At 45.5% G+C, this 25,164-nt stretch overlaps 2 protein-coding genes across 16 annotated transcripts in view; one reads left to right on the top strand and one right to left on the bottom strand.

The window, feature by feature from the left end:
- The window catches only part of POLR3A (RNA polymerase III subunit A), a 58,685-nt gene extending 39,662 nt beyond the window's left edge, over positions 1-19,023 (bottom strand). For 6 of the 8 annotated variants that reach the window (XR_014828185.1, XR_014828186.1, XR_014828184.1 and 3 more), the window contains exons 1-10: positions 18,841-19,023; positions 15,051-15,186; positions 14,646-14,783; positions 13,762-13,933; positions 13,476-13,630; positions 5,766-6,005; positions 5,484-5,646; positions 5,178-5,314; positions 3,766-3,869; positions 2,443-2,584 (exon numbers count right to left, since the gene is read on the bottom strand). Coding sequence is in view for 4 of the 8 variants with exons in the window: in XM_001929360.7 (XP_001929395.2) it covers positions 2,443-2,584; positions 3,766-3,869; positions 5,178-5,314; positions 5,484-5,646; positions 5,766-6,005; positions 13,476-13,630; positions 13,762-13,933; positions 14,646-14,783; positions 15,051-15,186; positions 18,841-18,884 (1,431 nt within the window). In the remaining 4 variants the exon portion in view is untranslated. Of the gene's footprint in view, positions 1-2,442; positions 2,585-3,765; positions 3,870-5,177; positions 5,315-5,483; positions 5,647-5,765; positions 6,006-13,475; positions 13,631-13,761; positions 13,934-14,645; positions 14,784-14,879; positions 15,187-18,840 lie in introns of all 8 variants that reach the window. The other 2 variants (XR_014828187.1, XM_084997402.1) reach the window with 1 other exon arrangement.
- A 2,233-nt stretch (positions 19,024-21,256) lies between these two features.
- The window catches only part of RPS24 (ribosomal protein S24), a 109,940-nt gene continuing 106,032 nt past the window's right edge, over positions 21,257-25,164 (top strand). For all 8 annotated transcript variants that reach the window (XR_014828190.1, XR_014828189.1, XR_014828192.1 and 5 more), the window contains exons 1-4: positions 21,257-21,299; positions 23,163-23,228; positions 23,319-23,528; positions 24,946-25,056. Coding sequence is in view for 4 of the 8 variants with exons in the window: in XM_005671130.4 (XP_005671187.1) it covers positions 21,297-21,299; positions 23,163-23,228; positions 23,319-23,528; positions 24,946-25,056 (390 nt within the window). In the remaining 4 variants the exon portion in view is untranslated. The remainder of the gene's footprint in view (positions 21,300-23,162; positions 23,229-23,318; positions 23,529-24,945; positions 25,057-25,164) is intronic.

Consider the following 25,164-nt stretch of genomic DNA (forward strand, 5'->3'; position numbering starts at 1 on the left):
ATGTCCTTTTTATTTTTTTTTATGTTATTCTTTTCTTTTCTTTTCTTTTTTTTTTTTTGCCTTTTAGGGCTGTACCCGTGGCATATGGAGGTTCCCAGGCTAGGAGTCAAATTGGAGCCACAGCCACAGCAACTCGGGACCTGAGCCACGTCTGTGACCTACACCACAGTTCATGGCAACGCTAGGTCCTTAACCCACTGAGCAAGGCCAGGGATCGAACCTGCAACCTCATGGTTCCTAGTCCGGATTCTTTAACCACTGTGCCACGACGGGAACTCCGGGATCTTATCCATTTTAAATGTAATCGTTTACATCCACAAAAACCAAACTCCCAGTCCATCCCATTCTCCACCTTTCCCCCACGTGGCAACCACAAGTTTGTTCTCTACATTTGTGAGTCTGTTTATGTTCTGTAGATAGGTTCATTTGTTCATATCTTAGATTCCACGCAGAAATGATATACAGTATTTGTCTTTGTCTTTCTGACTTACTTCACTTAGTATGACAATCTCTAGTTGCATCCTCGTAGCTGCAGATGGGATAATTTTGTTCTTTTTATGGCTATTTTTATGGTATTTGATTGTATGTATGTACCACATCTTCTTAGTCCATTCATTTGTTGATGAATGTTTAGGTTGTTTCCATGTCTTGGCTATTGTGAATAGTGCTACAACAAACATACAGGTACATGTATCTTTTTGAATGAAAGTTTTGTCCAAATATATGCCCAGGAGTGGGACTGCTGGATCAAGTGGTAGTCCTATATTTCGTTTTCTGAGGAACCTCCATACTGTTTTCCATAGTGGTTGTACCAATTTACATTCCCATCAATAGTGTAGGAGGGTTCAATTTTCTCCACACACCCTCTAGCATTTGTTATTTGTTGACTTGTTAATGACAGACATTCTGACTGATATGAGGTGGTATGTCACTGCAGATATGATTTGCATTTCTCTAATAAATGGTGATGTTGAGCATTTTTTTCACGTGCCTACTGGCCCATCCATATGTCTTTAGAGAAATGTCTACTTAGGTCTTCTGCCCATTTTTCGATTGGGTTGTTTCTATATTTCGGAGATTAAGCCCTTGTCAGTTGCATTGTTTGTAACTATTTTCTCCATTTTTTGGGGTCTTTTTGTCATTTTAGGGTTGCACTCTCGGCATATGGAGGTTCCCAGGCTAGGAGATCCAAACGGAGCTGTAGCCACTGGCCTACAACAGAGCTGCTCTGAGCCATGTCAGCAACCTACGCTGCAGCTTGCGGCAACTCTGGATCCTTAACCCACTGAGTGGGGCCAGGGATTGAACCCGCTTTCTCATGAATGCTAGTTGGGTTCGTTAACTGCTGAACCACAATGGGAACTCCCTATATTCTCCATTCTGAAGGTTGTCCTTTTTTTTTTTTTTTTTAATGGTTTGGTTTACATTTTAAATCTCCAGAAAAGGGAACTGCTGCTGTTGCAAGAACTAAACCACTCAGAAAAATATATTAAACCATAGCCTTTTTTTTGTGCCCTTTTTTTTTCTTTTTTTTTTTTTTTTTTAGGGCCACACCCATGGCACATGGAGGTTCCCATGCTAGGGGTCTAACTGGAGCTATAGCTGCTGGCCTACACCACAGCCACAGCAACGTTGGATCCGAGCCACGTCTGCAAACTACACCACAGCTCACGGCAATGCCAGATCCTTAACCCACTAAGTGAGGCCAGGGATTGAACCTGCAACCTCATGGTTCCTAGTCGGATTGTTTCCGCTGCGCCACGACGGGAACTCCTAAACCATAACCTTAAATGGTCTTGGTTGGAGGACTACTGCAAAGAGAAATCCAGCAAGCATTTTAGTTACTTAGTTAATATGCTATTTATTTTATTTTTTGCTTTATACAGCTACGCCCCCGGCACACGGAGGTTCTCAGGCGAGGGGTCGAATCAGAGCTGCAGCTGCTGGCCACAGCGATGCAGGATCTGAGCCGTGACTGCTACCTACATCACAGCTCATGGCAATGCCAAATCCTTAACCCAGTGAGTGAGGCCAGGGGTCAAACCCACGTTCTCATGGAAACTAGTTGGGTTTGTTACTGCTGAGCTGCAACAGGAACTCTTGCTATGTTAAATCAAGCCAATTTTCTGCTGTATTTATTTGACATAAATCTGCGCACACAAAAATGTGTATATATATTGTCTGCAAGTGAAATCAGGGTGGTCACTTTCAAATTAATTTTCAATTAGTTTGTGTTTTACAGCTGTGTAAATGATATGTTATAAATACTAAAAATGTTGAAGGAAAATTTGAAATTTAGTAAGAGTTTCACTCATTAAAAATGAGAAAAGTTATGAAAGTCTGAGATTGCTAGCAATTTCAAACTTAGAAGTCCAGAATTTAGCATGGCACACAGAGATTTCCACTCAGCAGAAGTAAAATGAAATCCAATCTCATACTCACCAGATGTGCCATAATGCTCAATTTGTGCAGTGAGGGCTGTCGGTTGAACAAGACCACATCTCCATCTATAAGGTGTCTCTCCACGATATCCCCGAATTTGAGCTCCTGAGCCATCTTTTCTCTATTTCCATATTTCAAAAACCTTAACAAACAATAACGGACACATCTGTGACAACAAAGTTTCTTTGGCAAGTTTCTTCCTCTTATCAGGATTCAGTCTCTACAATGATCACATTTCACTGAATTTGAGGTGCCTCCACATACCACTGATTAAACTACAACAAAATGATTATAAGATATATCTTACATCTTAATTTTATTTTTGCTTTTTAGGGCCATACCTGCAGCATATGGAAGTTCCCGGGCTAGAGGTCGAATTGGAGCTACAGCTGCCAGCCACAGCCACACTAGATCCAAGCCACATCTGTGACTTATATCACAGCTCATGGCAACACCAGATCCTTAACTCACTGGGCAAGGCCAGGGATCGAACCTGCATTCTCATGGATACTAGTTGGATTCGTTTCCACTGTGCCACAGTGGGAACTCCTACATCTTAATTTTATTTTATTATTATTTTTTTTTTGCTATTTCTTGGGCCGCTCCCATGGCATATGGAGGTTCCCAGGCTAGGGGTCAAATCGGAGCTGTAGTCTCCGGCCTACGCCAGAGCCACAGCGACGCGGGATCCGAGCCGTGTCTGCAACCTACACCACAGCTCACGGCAACGCCGGATCGTTAACCCACTGAGCAAGGGCAGGGACCGAACCCGCAACCTCATGGTTCCTAGTTGGATTCGTTAACCACTGCGCCACGGCGGGAACTCCCCACATCTTAATTTTAGAAATGTCAAAATATGATAAAAGCATGTCTTGGAATTATAGAAATAGAGTAATAAACCAGCTTCTCCTACTATAGTGCCCTGTTGCCATATTTTAATCTCATGAGATAAAAAGGCACTGGTGATCAGCTCATCTTGCTTTGAAAAGCCAGAACTGACAAAATGAGTGCCTCCTGGGTTATGAGTGTACTGAGGTAGCCCATGAGTGCTCAGGTGACACAGAAAATGATCTGCTTTCATATCCCAATGCATTTTGTCTACCTAGGTCCAATAACTTTAAACACTACGGGATAAATGAACATTGTGCCTACATTCAGTGAGCCAGCACAGCAATGTACCTAGGCTCATTGCAATTTTAATGATATTTTCCACATGCCAAAATATCACAACAGTTGTTCTGGATACACTCTATGGCTGAGTATGGCCACAGTGAACTTGGTCACAAGAAGGTAGTTACATTTGACCACGTCGGAAAGCATTACCTTTTCATCTGTGTGTGTCTCTGCTGAATGAAATTGGCTCCTGGGTGAACTTCAGGGCCATTCCGAACCAGTTTCCTCAAAAAGGTGATGTTTGCTTTGTTCACCTGCAGGACCACAATACAAAACACAGTGAGATACTATGAGGTTTCTATTAGCTGGCACACTATACTGAACTGGGTCTCGCTTTCTGCTTTCCTGTGTGATTCTAGGAGAAAGGGAGACCCCACAGGCACCCTGCTGCCAGGGTCTTGATTGTAAGGTCAACAACACAGTGGCATCAGGTTCAAGTCTGAACTAGGCCACTCACTCACTTGCTGGTGATGGGGCCAAGTCTTTACTGGCCTTTGGTTTCCCCAGTGGTAAAATGAGTGGGTTGGACTGATCTGTAGGGACCTTGCAGCACATTCTGTGATCCTAAAAACAGATGGCAGTTCCATCTGCAAAGATTTCCATGGGCTCCTAAGGTTTAAAAGCTGTGACACCAGCACCATAGGCTATGGTCTGCACTGCCATGTCGTGTGGCCTCTTGGGCAGCAGTCTTGTGGGACATCATCTCAGAGAGGGAAACTCTGGATCATCAGTAACTCAACCAAGGACACTTTACACAAGCTTTATCAGAAGCATCTGTGGTCTGGGCTAATTACAAATCTCTAGGGCAAAGCCAAAGCCAATCAATATCCTCCTATTATCAGGCCTTTCAATTATCTACACCTCAGTTTAAAAAAAAAAAAAATGCGGTAAATCGCATTTTACACCCATGATGAGTATGAATTCAATGTAAAGTGGTACGGCGTTTCGGGCATGCATCTATAGCCTTAAAACATTCAAAGTCTGACACAGTGATTCTAACGTTTTAAAAATACTTCGATCTGAGAAAACTAAGTGGTTGTGTTTTTTTATCGTTTAGTTACTTTAACACGTGACGCAAGAACACAGAAAGATGTCCAAGATGACATTATTTGGAAACAAAAATTTTCAGACTTGTAAGTTTAATGCAGATCTGAGTATACACACATAAAAGGTGAAGAGTGGCTGTATATGCTGCAGATATTATACATGATGATGTCTGTATGAAACAAATTGGAAAGATAAACATACACACACACACCCAACTGTGGGTTGGGTGGGTTATTGGGGATTTTCCACTGCCTGATGTTTGGAATCTCAAAATTTTTTTTTTTTTTTCTTTTTAGGGCCCCATCTACGGCATATGGAAGTTCCCAGACTAGGGGTTAAATTAGATCCACAGCTGCCTTAACCAACTGAGTGAGGCCAGGGATCAAACCCACAACCTCATAGACACTATGTCGGGTTCTTAACCTGCTAAGCTACAATGGGAATTCCCAGCAATTTCAGAATGTAACATCAAAGACTGAATTCAAACAAAATATTGAGTAGCTCATTGCACTTACCTTCTCAGGAAAAGTTAGGATCTTGGCCACGTGGACTGGAACAGCTACTTCATCAATTCGGAGGTTGGGGTCAGGTGAGATGACTGTTCTGCCAGAAAAATCCACTCTCTTTCCTGAGAGATTGCCTCTAAATCGACCTAAATAAGGAAAAATACATCATAGGCCTCCAAGGCACTAGCTAGAGGCAACATGACCAGGAAGACCAAGGAATGCCTGTGACCTCCAAGTAGGTAAGCGGACAGACATTCCCCCCAAGACAAAACAAAGGCCAGGGACTGTCTCCTGCACACCTGGTTGGGAACATACCCTGTTTTCCCTTCAGGCGCTGGACGAACCCTCTGGTCCATTTCTTGGGCGCCATGTTGAGGGGAATGCCTGAGAGCTCGCTGTTAATGTAGAGGGCACACTGCAGCTGCAGGAAATCCCAGTCTTCCATGATCATCTGGGTCTTAGCTCCTGATATCCGATGCTAGAATGGGCAGGGGATAAACAGAAACAAGCCTGGTCAGTCTGACTTGCTCCCTCAGAGGGATCTGCGTGGACAGACTCCCAAACTTGGGCTTGGAAATGCTAACGGGAAGCACTGACCTTTTTGATGACATCGTTTAGAAAAATGATTTCGGTCAATTTCATCGTCAGATCATCCTCATTGGTGCCAGACTTCAAATCACTCACGACAGAGGGTCTGATACACAAAGGGGGCACTAAAAGTCGCGTGAGAATCAAATCAGAGGGCTTTCCAGCTTCTGGATTCATCAGGAGTAGAGGGATATCTTCAGCTGGGATTCTTTTAAATAAATTCAGAACTACTAAGGGATTCAAGTTTTCCTATGCAAAGGAAGAAGGGAAGGAATGGAGATATGTTAGTTTTCCATGGCTTAGGCAAGGGTTTACGATTCCATGCCCTCCAACCTATCTCCTACTTAACTGAAAACAAGTTTAACTGATGACAGGGACTTTTGAAATCATGCTATGCTGCAAAAGCCCTAAAAGTGTGCATGCCTTTTATTCCAATAATTTACACTGATAATTCCACTTCTCACAAGTACTCCAAAGGTATGATTTTAGAAATTAACACAAAGATTCAGCTACAAGGGTGTTCACTAAAGTTGTCCTTTTTTTGGGCTGTACCCTCAGCATATGGAAGTTTGCTGGCCAGGGACTGACCGGAGATACTGCAATGACAACACTGGATCCTTAACTTGTGGCACAAGGAAACTCTGCTAAAGCTCTTCTTCCCTTTTTTTTTCTTTTTCTTTACTGGCCACCCAGCAGCATATGGGGTTTTCTGGCCCAGGATTAGATCCCAGCTACAGTTGTGACCTAAGCCACACCTGCAGCAACACCAGGTCCTTAACCCACTGTGCCAGGTAGGGAATTGAACCTGCATCCCAGCACTCCAGAGACGCTGCTGATTCTGCTGTGCCACAGTGGGGAACTCCTAAAGCTCTTCTTAATGATGAAAAGCTGGAAACAGCTTGATTAGAAAAATTTATGATATATCTGTACATGGAAAACTTTGAAGCTATTAAAAAATGAGGCTATAGAAATGTGGCTACAGTGATGAAAGGTATTCACAAAATGTTAGTAAATGAGATAAGCATATTTACAACAGGATCTAATTTGGAGAAAATGTACATCTATACAGAAAAGAAAAAATGGAAGAGTTTACCAAGGTGTTAACGGGCTATCCTTACCAAAGTGGAATTATAATCTTTTAGATTCCCTTTTTTTTTTTTAAAGCTGCACCTGCAGCATATGGAAGTTCCCAGGATAGGGGCTGAATTGGAGCTATAGTTGCCGGCCTACGCATAGCCACAGCAACCTGGGATCTGAGTCACATCTGCGACCTACTCTGCAGCTCACAGCAATGCTGGATCCACAACCCACTGAGCGAGGCCAGGGATTGAATCCACATCCTCATGGACACTACGCTGGGTTCTTTTTTTTTTTTTTTTTGCCTTTATTTTTTTTAGGGCCGCACCTGTGGCAAATGGAGGTTCCCAGACTAGGGGTCGAATTGGAGCTGCAGCTGCTGGCCTATGCTATAGCTACAGCAATGCAGGGTCCGAGCCTTGTCTGCAACCTGCACCATAGCTCACAGCAATGCCGGATACTTAACCCACTGAGTGAGGCGGGAATTGAACCCACATCCTCATGGATACTAGTCGAGTTCATGGATACCCTAACCCTAACCTGAGCCACAACAGGAACTCCTATGTTGGGTTCTTAATCTGCTGAGCCACAATGGGAACTCCACTTCTTTGTTCACATTTAAATTTTCTGTAGTGAACTTATATTGTCTTTGTAAAAACTTCACTTAACAGAAGTGCCAGGCTGTAGAAGTTTACTCTTAGGAACTATGCAAATTATCAGAGATATTCAAAGATCACACATAAGAATGGTCAGCTTGTGTCTTATCACTGGCTGTTAAATTTTCTTAGGATCAAAGATTGTGTGACCAATTGAGTCCCTGGTGTGGCTCAGGTTGCTGCTGAGGTGTGGGTTTGATCCCTGGCCCAGCGCAGTAAGTTAAGGATCCAGTGTTACTACAGCTGTGGCAAAGGTTGCAGTTGCAGCTCAGATTTGATCCCTGGCACTTAAGGAAGAGATATTTGAACAGCTAGCTACTGCATGGCCCTTAGAACACTGCTGACATAAGTTTCTGTGGTCCTGCCCTGGAGGAGATGGCAGTGTAGCTGTGGAAAAAGGAATCCCACCAGAGGTTGTCTGGTCTGGTCCAGTACAGGTCCCTTCCCAGAGAGTAACTCCCTTTCTCAGCTCCATCTCCCAGCCACGGGCACCTTACTGCCACCAGAAATGGTCAGGGAGGAAGTATAAAGCAGCTACAATGGAATGAAGGCCAGACGTCATCTGTGGTACCAGTCAGTCCTACAGGAGACATCCTGGAGCTGAAGGCTGCCCAAGAGGGCAGGAGGACAAGCAAGATCTGGAAACCAGTTCTCAGCAAGGGCAGTTGCTCAAGAGCGATAGGACAACTGTATCCTGAGAGTGGAAGAGGCCTTTGACTTACTGTCATGTACCAGCTGCAGAAGTCCAGGGACTGAGGAAATGGCAGAGTAAGGCTCAGTTTTGTACTAGGCGGATACCCTAATGGCATACGATCCCTAGTGACGGAGCATGGCTGCCTCGGGTGGAGGTGAGATGGCGGCACAGCTGGAGGGGAGTCAGCCAGGGCAGGCTGGCACTCAGCCTGCAGGTCCACCAACCCCTAGCTGTATTAAAACTGGGAATGGATACACTCCAGTTTTCTAGGGACAGAGTCCAGACTTTCTGTCCAATTCCTAAAAGGGTCTGGGACCAAGAAGAGGTCAAGAACCACTCTCTAAGGTCTCTTTCAACTCAATCATGTCCCACTGCCTGTAAAAGCATGAGCTTCCACATTCCTGGAAATTAAATGAGCAGGTAAACAAGTCAGGATGTGGGCCATCCTGACAATTATGAGGTGCCAACTTGCTGCCCTGTCCATAAAAGGTAAACATAACTTAGTGATGCTCTTTGTTCACTTGGGTAGCTAGGCAGCCCTCTCTAAGGAGGGGCTGCTCAGAATCAGGCAAATGGTAAATTCACCCCCCCCCCCAACCCCCCGCCCCGGTCAACACACACACAGTGTATGAGAACCAGGAGGAACTGGTAATCTCGGAGGATCTGCTACTCCTCAAGCGCTGTGACCGGCGTCAAGCAGGATCTCAGAAAAATGCATCTTGTCCCAGTCCAAGCTTAAGCAGAAGAAACCAGCATAAGATAGAACATGGATGTGCTGTATGAGGCATGGAAAACGTATGTGTGGTAAGGGAAAGATCAAGGGGGAGTGAGCCCAGAGAGCAGAGGAGGCTGCCTGGAAGCTCAGGGATGGGGGTTCTGGTGAGGGGGAGGGGGAGCAGAAGCTTCATTAAGCTGAAGGGACACTGAGTCTGAGCCACAAGCAGAGGTGGGAGGAGACCTCATCTGTCTCTATCATGATTACTGTAAATACAGGAGCATCAGCAGCGTGATCACTCCCATTGCAACAGGTCACTTGCTCCAAACATCTGCTACACACTAGGCATCATGCTAATAGGTGCTTGATCTGCAGTTCATCTCTTAATCCTCAAAACAGCCCTAAAGCATACACTCTGTTTTACAGCTGAGGAAACTCAAGTCCAGGCTGGGTCACGTGTCCAAGGTCATAGACTAGGTAAGCGGCAGAGCTGGGCTATAATCTCAGGTCTGACCCCAAAGTCAAAGCTCTTAACCAAAAAATAAATAAATAAAAATAAAAATAAAAAAAAGGAGTTCTTGTCGTGGCTCAGTGGTTGTTAATGAATCCGACTAGGAACCATGAGGTTGTGATCCCTGGCCTCTCTCAGTGGGTTAAGAATCTGGCCTTGCTGTGAGCTGTGGTGTAGGTCACAGATGCAGCTTGGATCTGGTGTTGCTGTGGCTCTGGTGTAGGCCGGAGGGTACAGCTCTAATTAGACCCCTAGCCTGGGAACCTCCATATGCTGCGGGAGCGGCCCTAAAAGACAAAAAGACACACACACAAAAAGCTCTTAGCTATCACCCTAAACCATGTCTAGGGTATTGCCTGGGTCAAGTAGGCTGGGGTGGACAGGGAGGTGGTGGCGGTGGGGGAGAGGCAGGCTAGATGTGCTAGACAAATGAATCCTAATGGGGGGGCAGCGTTTTTCACCTCCTGGGCCCAGTCATTTAGGAGAGTTTTCCAAACCAGATGGCCCCTAGGCCGTAGAGAGGAATTCTACTGTGGAGAGTGAGAGGAGCAGAGAAGCGATCCTTAGCATATAAGGACAGGGGCAGCAGGGGCCCAGGCAGAGAGCTGTCTGGGGAAAGTGGTGGTAGGATGTCAGGGAGGCTGCTCTAGGAGCAGCTGAGTGCATATGGGAAGACCGCAAGCAAGGCCGCACCCTAGAAAGGCTGGGCACCCCCTCAGGCTCACTGCCCGAGGCTGCTGGCCAGGCTTCTGACTGCTTTCAACTCAGCCATCAGCCTGGAGGGTAGAATGCTACTCTCATGTGGTAAAAAGACAGATCAACTTCTTAGCCAGCACCTTAGCTTCCTCTGCAGTAGCTTAATTCTAACTGCCCTGAAGACACCTTCACTGGAGCACACTGCTGGTGCCCTGCCTCCTTCAGAGAGAACCATACATGGGCACTCACAGGCCTCTGACCACTCCCGCCTAACCCATCTCCACCGGAGCTGGTCGTCAATTCCTGCCCATTCTTACTGCACATAATGATTCTGGCCTCTGGCTCCATGGATACTCCCCAGGCTCAGGATCTGTTTCCTTTTTGCACCCCCAGCCCCCAAATCAAGGTGTAATTTACATAAATTGCAAAGAATCTTAAAGAGATTGATACATTTTTACATGAACACACTTGTACATATAATCGTCATTCAGATCAAGATAGAGAATACGCCTGCCTCTACAGAAAACACCCTGATACTCCTTTCCCAGTCAGTACTAAGCTTTCACCCTAGATCAGGCTGGCCTGTTCTTGGACTTGATTAAATGGAATCACACGCTTTGTACTCTCCTGTATAAAGCTTCCTCCTCTCAGCAGGATTCTGAGATGCAGCCAGGTTGTGTGTGGCAGCTCATGTCTTTCAGCTCAGGGTAGTATTCTACTGTGTGGATCTATGACAATTCGTACATCCTCCTGATGACCAGCATCTGGGCTGTTTCCAGTTCTGGCTTTTATTAATAAAGCTGCAATGAACATACTTGTACAAATATTTTTGCGGACATACGCACTTGGTTTTCAGTTGTTTCATAGTTTTTTTTTTTTTTTTTGTAGGGCTGCACCCACAGCATATGGAGATTTCCCAGGCTAGGGGTCCAATCGAAGCTATAGCTGCTGGCCTACGCCACAGCCACAGCCACAGCCACAGCCACATGGGATCTGAGCAGCATCTGAGACCTACACTATAGCTCACGGCAACGCCGGATCCTTAACCCACTGAGTGAGGCCAGGGATCCTACCCACAACCTCATGGTTAGTAGTTGGGTTCGTTAACCACTGAGCCACTACGGGAACTCCCAGGTTAGTTTTTCTGAAACGGTATGTGTGTGAAGTTTTCATTAGTATGTCCCTGATGACATAACATGGAGCAACTTTTCATTTATAGATTGGCCATTTGAATACATCCTTTTGTAAAGTGCAAATTCAAGTCATACTTCTGCCTTTAAAAATCGGGTTTCTCCGACTGATTTGCAGAAACTGTGTCCTACAGTCTAGACACCAGATACACGAAGTGTGATGGTGTGCTTCCAGCCTTTGACCTGTCTCTTCATTTTTCAAATCTTTTTCTTTTTTTGTCTTTTTAAGGCCACACCTGCAGCATATGGAGGTTCCCAGGCTAGGGGTCTAATTGGAGCTGTAGCTGCTAGCCTATGCCAGAGCCACAGCAACGGGGGATCTGAGCTGCGTCTGTGACCTACACCACAGCTCATGGCAACACCGGATCCTTAACCCACTGAGCAAGGCCAGGGATGAAGCTGCAACCTCATGGTTCCTAGTCGGATTCGTTAACTACTGTGCCATGACAGGAACTCCTAATGGTGCTTTTGATGAGCAGTCAGGTTCCTCTAAAATTCTGTCCTTCAAAACTTTCCTTGAAAAAGACACATGCACCTGTATGTTCATTGCAACCCTATTCACAATAGCCAAGACATGGAAACAACCTAAATGTCCACTGACAGAAGAACAGATTAAGAAGATGTGGTATATAAATGTAATGGAATACCACTCAGCCATAAAAAAGAACAAAATAATGCCATATGCAGCAACATGGATGGAACTAGAGACTCTCACACTAAGTGAAGTAAGTCAGAAAGAGAAATACAAATACCATATGATATCACTTATCTGTAATCTAATATACAGCACAAATGAACCTTTCCACAGAAAAGAAACTCATGGACTTGGAGAACAGACTGTGGTTGCCAATGTGGGGGGGAGGGAGTGGGATGGACTGGGAGTCTGGGGTTAATAGACGAAAACTATTGCCTGTGGAATGGATAAGCAATGAGATCCTGCTGTATAGCACTGGGAACTATGTCTAGCTACTTACGACAGAGCATGATAAAAAGAACGTATATGTATATGTGTAACTAGGTCACCCTGCTGTACAGTAGAAAACTGACAGAACACTATAAATAGCTATGATGGAAAAAATAAAAATCATTTAAAAAAATAAATGAAGAAAAAAAATTCTGTCCTTTATTCATGTTCCTCCTCTGCTTAAAACCTGCAATGGCTCCACACTCCCCAGAGCAGGGGAGACTCAGCATTGTCTTTTCTACAGCACAGCCTGCGTGTTATTGGCTAGGATTCTCACTCTACCTCTCACTGTTAATCTTGGGCGATACTATCCCACAGGGTGGCTATGAGGATTAAATATGAGGCCATCTACGCGAAACTTGGAACAGCATCGGAAGGTAACAACAGTCACTAAATGTAAGGTGCTCTTATTAGCACTGTTGGGACTTTTAAACAGAACCTCAGCTTCAGAAGGAGCCTGGGTGCTGCCACCTGGACATGCCGAGCTCACTGCCCTGGACTCTCTAAACGTTACTCAAGTTTAAGGACAAAAACAAACCGCACTTCCCCTAACAGTCTTCCCAAACCAAGTCCAAAGTGACATCTTCCTCCTGACTTCCCACTGAACTTCCTGTCCTCGCCACTCCTGTGACAGGTGCCACTGTGTCCCTGGTATTAGTTATCTTTTTATAGACTGATGGCCTCTGACACACCTAAACCATGAGATCCTTGAGCAAAGACCCACTGTCTTGCAGTTCCTGACGCTCCCCACAAGCCTGATAGTTAAACACTCGCAAGCCACTCAACTAATTTGTTTACTTTTTATGTACGATCAACTCCAGAAGGTACCAGGTGAATCAAGTACTAATCAAATTGAAAGTACGGCAGAACAAGGGACTTCATACAATTCTACTCGTTAAGGTTGCTCCAGGTAAAGTTAATTACCTACAAATTCTTCTAACTCATCAACCACGTGATGTTCAGGACTTCTCACTGTGCTCTGTAGAGCCGTAGCTCTACTATCTTTTACCATGAAAGTGCAACACGTGTTACCTGTACGACTAAAAATGTGTTGGTTATGAGGCCAGGCCCTATTACTGTTGATGAATGCCTGTCATGTGGAGTATTCCCAGAGAACTAGAGTGGCTTCTCGTTTTGGAGGAAGGTGGGTGCACCAAGGGGGAGGGGAGGCGGAGGATGTGTAACGTGGAGGGAGGCAGGCAGAGGGTAGACTCACCTGCGCCCTTCCCAGCAGAGGCTCTACTTCTTTGTTATGCTCGATGGCGGTTTCGAAGGACTGAAGGAAATTTGACACGATGGGATCCACCACTTTCTTGTTGGTCTTGTATTTCTCGTGGATGATCTTTAGTAATCCACACTTCTTTACAGTACCTGTAAGAGTTAATTTATTCACATGGTTGGAAAAATCAGGTTCTTGGTTATGCTGACCTGAGGCTGTGGTCTGGGAAATGCAATTATGGAAACTGCTATTGTCATGGGAGACCAGCCGGAGTCCTGCTCACCGTTGAAGGCGCCACAGTGATGGCACGTGTTCTTCTTCCGGCACTTATCAGAGATTTTCTTCTTTAGCCCCCGCTTCTGGAGGTAGGTCAGGCCAGGCCTCTTTAGATAATCCAGAAACTGCTTCCTCTCCTCCTGGGACAGCATGATGTGGCAGCAGGTTTTACAGATCATCTTTTAAAAATGAAACAAAACAGATAAAAGGGTAAGAGACAATGAAAAAGTCTTTTCCTTTTAAAATGCCACCCCACCCTTTGCCTAGGACACTAAACCCTATGCATACATCTACACGTAGATAGGCTGGGAGGCAGCCTGTGTTCACCAGAAGGCTGGCTGGAATCACAGCCAGCTGGCAGGGTTGTTTTTGTTTTTGCTTTTTAGGGCCGCCTCTGCAGCATATGGAAGTTCTCAGGTTAGGGGCTGAACTGAAGCTACAGCTGCCAGCCTATGCCACAGCCATAGCAACACAGGAATTTAGCTGTGTCTTCGACCTACACCACAGCTCATGGGAACCCCAGATCCTTAGCCCACTGAGTGAGGCCAGGGATTGAATCTGCATCCTCATGGATAGGAGTCAGGTTTGTTAAACACTGAGCCACAATGGGAACTCCCTGGTAGGGTTTTTGTTAACTATATTTTATCTTTTGTGATGTTCTATATTGCTTGAATTATTAATATTTTTTATAATCCTTATCTACCACCTACTCAAGTCAAGGAAAAAGAAACTTTAAGCAATTTAACTTATTGCAATGACATATTGTGTGTTTAGTATAAAAACGGCCTCTACATGTATCCCCCACCACTCACAATTCTTACACTCACTCTAATGTCCCTAGATCATTAACTCCCAAGTTTATGCCCTGGAAATAAACATATACATGCCTACCTGTAAGATGCCTATAACTGCACGGAAGTACCCCACGTGAAAGCATGGCAGTTCCAGGTCAATGTACCCATAGTGGCCCAGACAGTCAGCCAAGTTCTTCCCACAGGTTTCACAAGGACGATCCTTCTCACTCGTGCCCTGTGGTGAAAAACACTCAATAATTAATGGAGACCAGTGAACAGGAAAGTGGGACCAGAGCTCACAGGTGGTCAGGGGACTCAGTGTCAGAATCACCTGGGAAGCTGCAGAGTATTCACGTCCATCTGACCAAAGAAAGATGGAGTCCCTGAGATGTGCAGGTGAACGGGGGAGAGAGAAGGAAGCCCTTGCTTCTTCCTAGCTGGTGAGCCACCTGTTTCATCAGCAAGTCAAAACCCAGGGAAACAGGGAGGGCAGGGGTCTTACCATCCTGTGGTCAAGCACCCCGTACAGCAGGGGGGAGTGGTTATTGTCCTGGCTGTATAGGTTCTTACTCACAACCTGGATGTGCGCCTGCTGGCGCATCTCCTCAGCTGACTTCATTCCAAAACAGATGTGGCTTCTAGAAGGGAAAGTGAGAGAACTGTTACATCAAAACTACTTACCAAAAATGGCGATTATGGGAGTTCCTGTCGTGGCTCAGTGGTTAACAAATCAGACTAGGAACCATGAGGTTATGGGTTTGATCCCTGGCCTTGCTCAGTGGGTTAAGGATCCGGCATTGCCATGAGCTGTGGTTGTAGGCTGCAGAGGCGGCTCGGATCCCGCGTTGCTATGGCTCTGGTGTAGACCGGCGGCTACAGCTCTGATTCAACCCCTAGCCTGGGAACCTCCATATGCCGTGGGAATGGCCCTAAAAAGCCAAAAAAAAAAAAGACAAGAACAAAAATGGCGATTATACACATGACTTGCCATAAGCAACCGTGTTCTTCCAACTCCTTACAGTCTCTGCTCCCTCATTATTAAACATCCCTTCGCCCTGCTGAATTGTTCCCACTTTCACTGTCTAATGAATGATGCTCACCACTCGTGTCTACCTGCTTGCTGTTAAATCCAGTAAGACTTTCTCATTTTACCTCCCTGTAGCATTGATGGCACACCCCTCACCCCCACCACAGCCCCACCTTGAAAGTTTTTTCCTCATGGCTTTATTAACACTGTATATGCCCTGAGTTTTTCACCCCTCTGGTTTTTCCTCCCCCCCCTTTTTTTTTTCTTTTTAGGGCCATATCTGAGGCATATGGACGTTCCCAGACTAGGAGTCAAATCAGAGCTACAGCTGCCAGCCACAGCCACTTCGAATCCAAGCTTCCTCTGCGACCTACACCACAGTTCACGGCAATGCTGGATCATTAACCCACTGAGTGAGGCCAAGGATCAAACTGAACCTGCATCCTCATGGATCCTAGTCGGGTTCATTAACCACTGAGCCACGAAGGGAACTCCCTGGTTGTTCCTCCTTAAGTCTCTTTTGTGCTCTCTTTTACTGCCCTCCCTTAAATTTTGGCTTCTCTCCCTACCTAGAGCTACAGCCTTCATCCTCTTCTCATTCTACATGTCCCTCCTGAGTGATGTTGGGTTCATCTCTACCTGTAGGCCAGCTACTTCCTTCCAGCTGGAGACACTTCTGACACTTATACAGGTACCTCAAACTCAAAATATCTAAAATAGAACCTGGAGTTCCCATCGTGGTGCAGCAGAAATGAATCCAACTAGGAACCATGAGGTTGCCAATTCAACTCCTGGCCTCACTCAGTGGGTTAAGGATCTGATGTTGCCGTGAGCTGTGGTGTACATTGCAGACTCGACTCAGATCCTGGGTTGCTGTGGCTGTGGTGTAGGCCAGCAGCTGTAGCTCTGATTAGACCCCTAGCCTGGGAACTTCCATATGCCTTGGGTGTGGCCCTGAAAAGCAAAAAACAAAACAAAACAAAACAAAAACAAAAACAAAAAACCCCAAATAAAATAAAATAGAACCTAGCACTTGTTCTCCCAAATCAGTTCCTTTGTTAATTTTCCTACCAAACTGGGGGTTTACTATGCACCAGGAGCCCTCCTGAGGGCTGAGGACACAGATTAGATAAGACAGATGAGGTCCCTGCCAACATGGAGCTCAATTTCAGGGATGGCAAGACAGAATAAACAAATAGACATCTAAAAATGAACACATGCAAGTAACAAAAATGATGTTTAGAGGTAGAGGGAGCTGAATTCTGAATAAGAGGGAGCCCAGCCATAATATGATCAAGAAGTCGAGCATTCTAGGTAGAGAATTACTAGGGCAAGGGTTCTAAGGCCAGAACAAGCTTGGCATTTTCAAGGACCCAAACGAATCCAGAATACTAGAGCAAAGAAAGCTAATGGTGGAGTTCCCGTCGTGGCGCAGTGGTTAACGAATCCGACTAGGAACCATGAGGTTGCGGGTTCGGTCCCTGCCCTTGCTCAGTGGGTTAACGATCCGGCATTGCCGTGAGCTGTGGTGTAGGTTGCAGACGCGGCTCGGATCCCAAGTTGCTGTGGCTCTGGCATAGGCTGGCAGCTACAGCTCCGATTCAACCCCTAGCCTGGGAACCTCCATATGCCGCAGGAGCGGCCCAAGAAATAGCAACAATAACAACAACAAAAAAGACAAAAGACCAAAAAAAAAAAAAAAAGAAAAAAAAAGAAAGCTAATGGTACAAGATGAAGTCAGTGAGGTATGCAAGGGCCAGGTCAGGGGGGGCTTGGGAATTTTGGTCGGGAATTCAAATGTTACTACAAGGGAAAGCTGCTGGATGATTTCAGGCTGAAGTATCAGGGATCTAATCCGCATCGCCCCACTCCTCCTTTTTGGCTGCACACACAGCACGTGGAAGTTCCTGGGCCAGGGATCAAAAACCCGCCCCACAATAGCAACCAGAGCCTCAGCAGTTGACAGCTGGGTCCTTAACCTGCTAAGCCATAGAGCAACTCCTAAATCTGTATTTTAACAGAGTCACTTGGGCTGCTTGGTGAGAACAGATATATCTGAATTTGGGCAGGCGCTGGGGTGGATATGGAGGGACGACTTGGGAGAATTCATCCTGCTAAGAAACACTTCTCCCTTTCAGTAAATGGCAACCTACACTTAGCTGCCTAATCAAGAAACTGTGCCAATTTCATTTCTCCCTCACCCATCCCTACCAATCCTGTCAATTTTACACGCTAATCCCCTCGGAACTCCATTGACCCTACCACCCTAGAACAGCCCATCATCATCTTTTGCCTGGGTCCCTGCAGTGGCCTCCAATGCCTTCCTCTTTAACTCAAAAGAGATCTTCCAGAAGGAGAACTGTTTTCAAGACATTTCAACCAAATCCTCTCAAAAATGATTCATTGCCTTCAAGAACACTCTGGAACATGGCTTCACATCTCCTGCTTCTTTTCATCACTACCCTTTCTCCCTCAATTATGTTCTTTGAAGGCTGTTTGGTCTGCTTTCTTCTGCCTGAGCCCCTTTTCTGATTAGTGCTTCCAGAACCCCCATGCCTGCTCTTGTCCTTGCACTCGTCTGACCTCACGTTGACTTAGCTACCTTTTCCAACTAGACTAGGCAATAAGGCCTTACTCATATCTTATCTCTACCGTCTATTACTAGGCCCAGCATACAGTATCTTCCTCATTAAGTGTTTGCTGCAAGAATGATTGATTTACTTCTTTGGAGCTGGAAGTTCTAAAGAAAGGCCATGGCATAATAAATTAGCTCCGAAGACAGCCCAAAAGAGTAGCCTCATTTCCGAGACTGCTATCCATCTGTCTGTGGTACTGTTTTCTAGCTGGCAACTCCACCCTTTTGGTCAGCAATTACTACGGTGTCATGTGTCATGTGCAGCAAAATCAGTCCCTGCCCCAGACTGCTCCCCACGCTGCAACGACGAAAGATTCGCTGAAAGGGGTCGTTTGACCTCGAGAGAACTCGAGCTTCGGTCCGTGGTGCACACACCACATCCCACTCCTCAGCCCAAGCCCAAGGGACCACTCCCGGTCTGCGGTCCGCCAAGTGTTGCAATGCCCTGTAACGATCAATATTCACTGATCCGCCTTGATACTCCAGAGCTGTGCCCACATCATTCACTGATTTCTAGTCCTTCCCTCCCAATTAACCCTCACCACTGAACCTTCGAGACCCAAGACCCCTGACCTCGGGTCCCTCTGGCCCTAATTTCTCCGTCCTTTGAGGGTTTTTGCTCCATCTTACATTTTCTTGGCCACATCCGTCTCTCTGAACTGCTCCTTCACCATGGTGACGGCTGCCGAGGCTCCCTCCTCGAGACTCCGTGAAGCTAGGTTAGAAATACAACGCTCCTCGCCCAGCCGGGGCTACTTTTTGACCGGTTGCTAACACATCCGCTGTATTCTTACGGCCACCGTAGAGCGCCCCACGTGTCCGCCTCCACTTCCTCTACTAGCTTCTGTTTGTCAAGAGAGGCTTCGGACTGGCTGCTTTTTACCTGCTCCCTACACTGCCACCTGGCGGGAACGTCTTGAAAGTGCCCCGAGACCTTCACTGTATTTTCTAAACCCCCTTTCTGGTCCATTTCTCCGGATCATTAACACCTGCAAAGAAACTACAAGATCTTGCCTCAAAACTTTTAGATAACCAGAGAGCCAAAAAATACATACAATGGAACGTCTTATCATCTTACAAACACCAATACCATCTTAATTAAGAGTCTCTATTTAAAGGAAGGTGGAGGCTAAAATGAACAGACCACGGAACAGATGGCTTCTAGACAATCAACAAAGGAAATAAAGAGGGCAGAAAACATGACCACACATGCACCTCCAGTGCACAGAGTTATTTTGAAAAAGAAGAAAAATTAAACCTATATTATTGGTTACAAAAGCAGAAGTAGAAAATCTGTGAGTTTAGTGTGAAAAATGAGCAATGGTGGGCTAGGGAAATAAGATGAAGGGAAAACAGGAGTGAAGATTATTCATGTGTTGAGGAAACAAACTTCTTGCCTCCAGTATGTGACACTCTGTGGGAGGTGATCCTAGTGTGACATCTTAGTGCAAGAGACTAGCAAGAAAACCATTCACTGTAGGACTCAATGCTGCAGAACCTGAAACTTGTATTTGTGAGAAACTCTGAACAGAACCCAATTAAGTGGTTCGACACCTTTGAATTTAAAAAATTTTTAATTAAATTTTTTTTTATTTTTTATTTTTCAGCCATGCCTCTGGCATGCAGAAGTTCCTGGACCAGGGATGGTACCCATGTCACACCAGTGACTCCAGTCACAGCAGTGAAAACACTGGATCCTTAACCTGCTTAGCCAGCAAGGAAATCATCAACACCTTTGCATTTTAAGGGATGTTGTCTTTAGACTTTCTGGATCCCCACTAGCAAAACACAAAGGTCAAAGACAAAAGGCAAAGCCAACTAGACTTCCCTAATCTGTTTCAGCAGTTAATTGCTTAATATGTGTTTGAAGTAATGTTGACAACACTATACCAAGGAGATTTGATGAGTGACTTTCATTATCTAGAAGTTAAAAGCAAAAGTTCTGGAAACACAGGGTCCATAGCTGTCTGGGCACTACTGCTTCAAAGTTGTGTATTCTTGGCAAAGTTACTTAGCTTCATTGTATCTTAGTTTTCCCATTTATAAAAGGGACAAGTAATATGTACCCTAATTCTTAAGAGTTGGTGGGAAGATTAAATGGCAAAATGAAGGTGAAAGTAACTAAACTGTAACAGACATAGAGCCATCACTCAAAGAATATTACTCCGAAGAATATAGCAAAGCTACTTCAAAGCCTACACCATGATCTGTTGGTCGGTCTCTCTCTCAAACTGCAGGCTTATGTTTTTTCTTGTTACACGTGTCTTGTAAACAACACTTTTCTGGATCAAGCAGATACTTATTAAAAGCTCACTTTTTGTAGGGACTAAGGTTTTCTGAAAAAAGGCAAATTAGAGTTCTTTATATTTAGTTAGAAAAGCACTAGATAAGTTCAGAAAAATAACAGCAGTAATATTGTGTACTGGTTTTCGCAGTTTCCCTAGCAGTTAAACGAAGAGGTTGTTCGAGAGGCCATCCACAGAATGTCTTCCAGCTTTACCAACCTCTAACGCGGGTGGAACTGATTTAAACGTTAATTCAGTTTATCGGAATTTTGTTTGTTTTTGTCTTTTTAGACATATAGGGGTTCCCAGGCTAAGGGTCTAATCGGAGCTGTTGCCGCAGCCAGAGCAACATGGTTCAGAGCCATATCTGCAACTTACACCACAGCTCAGGTCAACACCCTATACTTAACCCACTGAGTGAGGCCAGGGATCCAACCTGCAACCTCATCCTTCCTAGTCGGATTCGTTTCCGCTGGGCCACCAGGGGAACTCCGGTTTACCGGTATCTTAAGCAGAGAAAAATTCAAGATAATGAAGTTGAATCACGTGCTTGCGTAAACCTGGTTTGCCCAAACTGTTCCCCCTTAGGATTGGCCAGTTCACGCTCCAGGGGTGTGGCAAGAGAGAGGATAAAGGCTAGGTCTTAGGTACTTGCAATCAGGCATTGGCGAGGTCGGCCTCGCGGCCCGGCCACGCCCCCACGTCGGAACCGCCCGGGGTCCTTCCGTGAGCTTTGATATGATTGGCCGGCGAAAAGCATCCTTCTTTTTCTCCCTGGTTGCTTGAAGGCCAGCCGCCATCATGGTGAGTCTCCCCGGGCCCGTGGAGTCATCCACCGCGTATCTGAGGCATCCTCCGTCCTGTGGTCCAGCTGTTAGGGCCCCGGCCGCCCGAAGCTGGGTTGCTCTTCCCTGGCCGTGTCTGATGGAGGGCGGTTGCTCAGGGCCCAGGAGCCGCCGGTGGGGAGTCTCCGGCTACACTGTCGACCCTGACGTCCCGGGCTTCAGAGTCCAGGGCATGGGGACTGCGAGAGTAGTTTCTACGTTTGTCGGCTTCGTGGAGCCTCGTGGATTTGGGTGGGGTGGGGTAAGGAGAGACAACACCGCACTTGGGTTAGGCGGTTTGCTGGTGAAGGCAGTCGAGAGTTGAAGAAGATGCCGTCAGCACCCGAGCCAGTTGGGACGAGTGAAACCCTTTCCACGTGTAAGCTAGGAATTCGTTAGCTGAATGAATCCTTTTGTTTCACGTGGGGGAAATTGAGGCCCCGGGAGGAGCACCTGAAGGCTTACCCTATCATGACGAGTTAGTTCCGTCATTCAAAGGTTTAGCACCTGCTTCTAACCCCCTCCATTTTTTCCTTGACCCTTACTTTATTAATACTGTTTTTTGGCCGCCCCGGCAGCACGTGGAAGTTGTCTGGCCAGGGATCGAACCTGTGCCACAGCAGAGACCTTGAGTTGCTGCAGTGACAAAACCAGATCCTTAACCCGCTGGGCCACAAGGGAACTCTTTGACCCTTACTTTAAGATGTTAAAAACTGTTGAAGTGAACTTATTTTGGTGTGGTCTTTCAGACTTACTTGAAGTCTATAATCAGCCTTTGTCTGCCATGAGAGCTCCTCTTCTCTCTCTGACACAATTTTTAAAATCTCGAGTAAGCATGCGGAATGTCCACATTGCTTGGTTACGGGGCCATTAGGAAGGGAGTGCATTTTTTTGGTGGGGTGTAGAGTCACCAAGAAGGGTAGTTTAAGTGTAGATAGTGCAACATCTGTGGCCATGTTAGCTGCTGTGAATGACATTTGTATAGATCACAGCTTTACAGCAGAGAAAGGGTTGTTAACTAGGGGTGATTTTTGCCCCTAAGGAGGCACTCGGCAGATTCTGGAGACAATTTTGGTCACTACCCAGAAGGGTGTTACAGGCATCTGGTGGTTAGAGGTCTAAGTTGCTACCAAACATTCTTAAATGCAGGGAACAGTCCTCACAGCAAAGAACTAGTTGGACCAAAATATTGGTACTTTGGATGTTGGAGAAACCTTGCTCCAGAGTGATTTTTCTATAAAAAAGTGAAGTAAAGTCTTTAAAGATATGGCTGTTGTGCTCCTTTTCTTGCTACCGTTTTTGTTGTAGTGATGACCTGGGAGTTAGGCACTGTGCTAAGTGGGTTAGCAGGAGTTAGGAATTTGTGCCTTTTTTCTTTTGTTGGAGTTTTTCTCCCAAACCCTTGTGGCTACAGCTGAGGAATTGCGTTTAAGGATTTTTTTTTTTTTTTTTTTCTGTCTTTTTGCCTTTTCTAGGGCTGCTGCCGCAGCATATGGAGGTTCCCAGGCTAGGGGTTGAATCAGAGCTGTAGCCACCGGCCTACACCAGAGCCACAGCAACGCAGGATCTGAGCCGCGTCTGCAACCTATACCACAGCTCATGGCAACGCCGGATCCTTTAACGCACTGACAAGGCCAGGGACCGAACCCCCGAACCCGCAACTTCATGGTTCCTCGTCGGATTCATTAACCACTGCGCCACGACGGGAACTCCAGGATTTAATTTTAATTATCTACATGTGGTTAGTGGCTACTGATTTGGACAGTGCAGTTCTAGATCTTAGAAAATTACTAAGTCAGGAAAAGGTTGAGTAGTTTTATTAATGAGTGTGTTATGTTTTCAGAACGACACAGTCACTATCCGGACCAGGAAGTTCATGACCAACCGACTACTTCAGCGGAAACAAATGGTAGGGAAGGGCACATCAATGTTTGATTGTTACTCACTTTTGAAGATGTATTTCATCATAAAAACAGTAAACTTGATAATATCTTTTTAGGTCATTGATGTCCTTCACCCTGGGAAGGCAACGGTACCTAAGACAGAAATTCGGGAAAAACTAGCCAAAATGTACAAGACTACACCAGATGTCATCTTTGTCTTTGGATTCAGAACCCATTTTGGTGGTGGCAAGACAACCGGCTTTGGCATGATTTATGATTCCTTGGATTATGCAAAGAAAAATGAGCCCAAACACAGGCTTGCAAGAGTAGGTGTCTTCATTGTTCAACAGCTGCCAAAGACATTTTTCAATAACATTGTGTTGTGGGTTCAGTGGAATGAGCAAGAGCAAGCAATCTGCAGAGGGACAACATACAGACCTAAGGACCTTTTAAGTGATTGAGAAAAGGTTCTTTGATAAATGCGCAGATAAAGTTCAGAATGGGATTCTGCAGGATTTGAGGAGGTGGCTTTGAACTGGCTCCTAGAAGAGCACTAAAGTAGAGCCCTTGGAGGCAGGAACTGGAAGTAGGGGTATGAGTTTAGAAAGGTAGGTTGGCACTAAATTAAGTGAAAGCTTTATTACCAAACATCTGAGTTTGGGCTTTGCTCCAGGAGCCATGAAAGATTTTTGATCAATTCCTAGGTGCCAAGGACTGCAGAGTGAACTCTTGGAGGACAGGTTTGAACTGTGACTATCAACTTAGATAGAGGATTTTTTGTTTTTTTTTGCTTTTTAGGGCTGCACCTGTGGCATATGGAAGTTCCCAGGCCAGGGGTCGAATCAGCCTACACCACAGCCACGGTAATGTGGGATCCAAGCCGTGTCTGTGACCTACACCACAGCTCAAGGTAATGCCAGATCCTTAACCCACTAATTGAGGCCAGGGATCTAACTGAAACCACATGGTTTGTTAAACACTGAGCCAGGACGGGAACTGCAGGTTATTTTTTTTCCCAATCATAAATGCTTTAGTATCACAATGATGCAGAGGACATGGAGGGCAAACACAGTTATACTCAGATTTTCAACCACATGAAGGGTCTTCTCCCCTAATCCCCGAGTTGTTCAGAAGTCAACTATATGGTGGTAGACTGAATTCCCTAGTTTACATACTAAATAGTGAACTAGCAGATGCAGTGTTAGTTTGAAATAGTTCTTGTGTCTCCTTTTACTACTTTTTGCATTGCTATTGGATAAAATCTTGATACTGGGTAGGTCTGTGGGCAGTCACAGTGACATGGTAAATGGATGTTGTACCCTTTAATTGGGCGGTCTGGGAGGCCTGAAGGAGGTAACAGTGAAGCTGAGAGCCTTGTAAAGATTGAGACATTCTTCTAGGCATCAGGAACAGCAATATGCACAAGTGGTGTACATGGCAGGTCTGTAGTTCTTGGGAGAGACTGTCAGCTGTGAGTAATAAATGGAGTTGATGGGAGGCAAGAATGTGGGGACTTAGTGAGCTGTAGGCTTAAGACCATAACAGCCAGTTGTTGAGAGGACACTTCCTGTACCATGCCTCTGTTCATCCTGTCTTAATTTGATGACCCTTCTGCTCTGAGCGCAGGTAGTTCTGAAGCTGCATTTCTTGAGCTCCGATCTGGTCACTTTCCTTCCAGGTTAGTGGGTAATGATGAGTTGATTGCAAGCCACCTGCTTTATGTATTCTTTCTTTCTTTTTCAGCACGGCTTGTATGAGAAGAAAAAGACCTCAAGAAAACAGAGAAAAGAACGCAAGAACAGAATGAAGAAAGTTAGGGGAACTGCAAAGGCCAATGTTGGTGCTGGCAAAAAGGTATAGTTTATCAAAAGAAAATTTAGAAATGTCATTTTTAGGATTTCAGTTTCTAGAAAGTTGGGGTTTTGTTTTCTTAATAACCTTTCTTAATATTTCTTCTTTTCT

The sequence above is a fragment of the Sus scrofa genome, chromosome 14, assembly GCF_054392235.1.
Source record: "Sus scrofa isolate SSC_HxYL_T2T_F1_AM1 chromosome 14, Sscrofa_HxYL_maternal_Yorkshire_Landrace_v2.0, whole genome shotgun sequence".
Lineage (NCBI taxonomy): Eukaryota > Metazoa > Chordata > Mammalia > Artiodactyla > Suidae > Sus > Sus scrofa.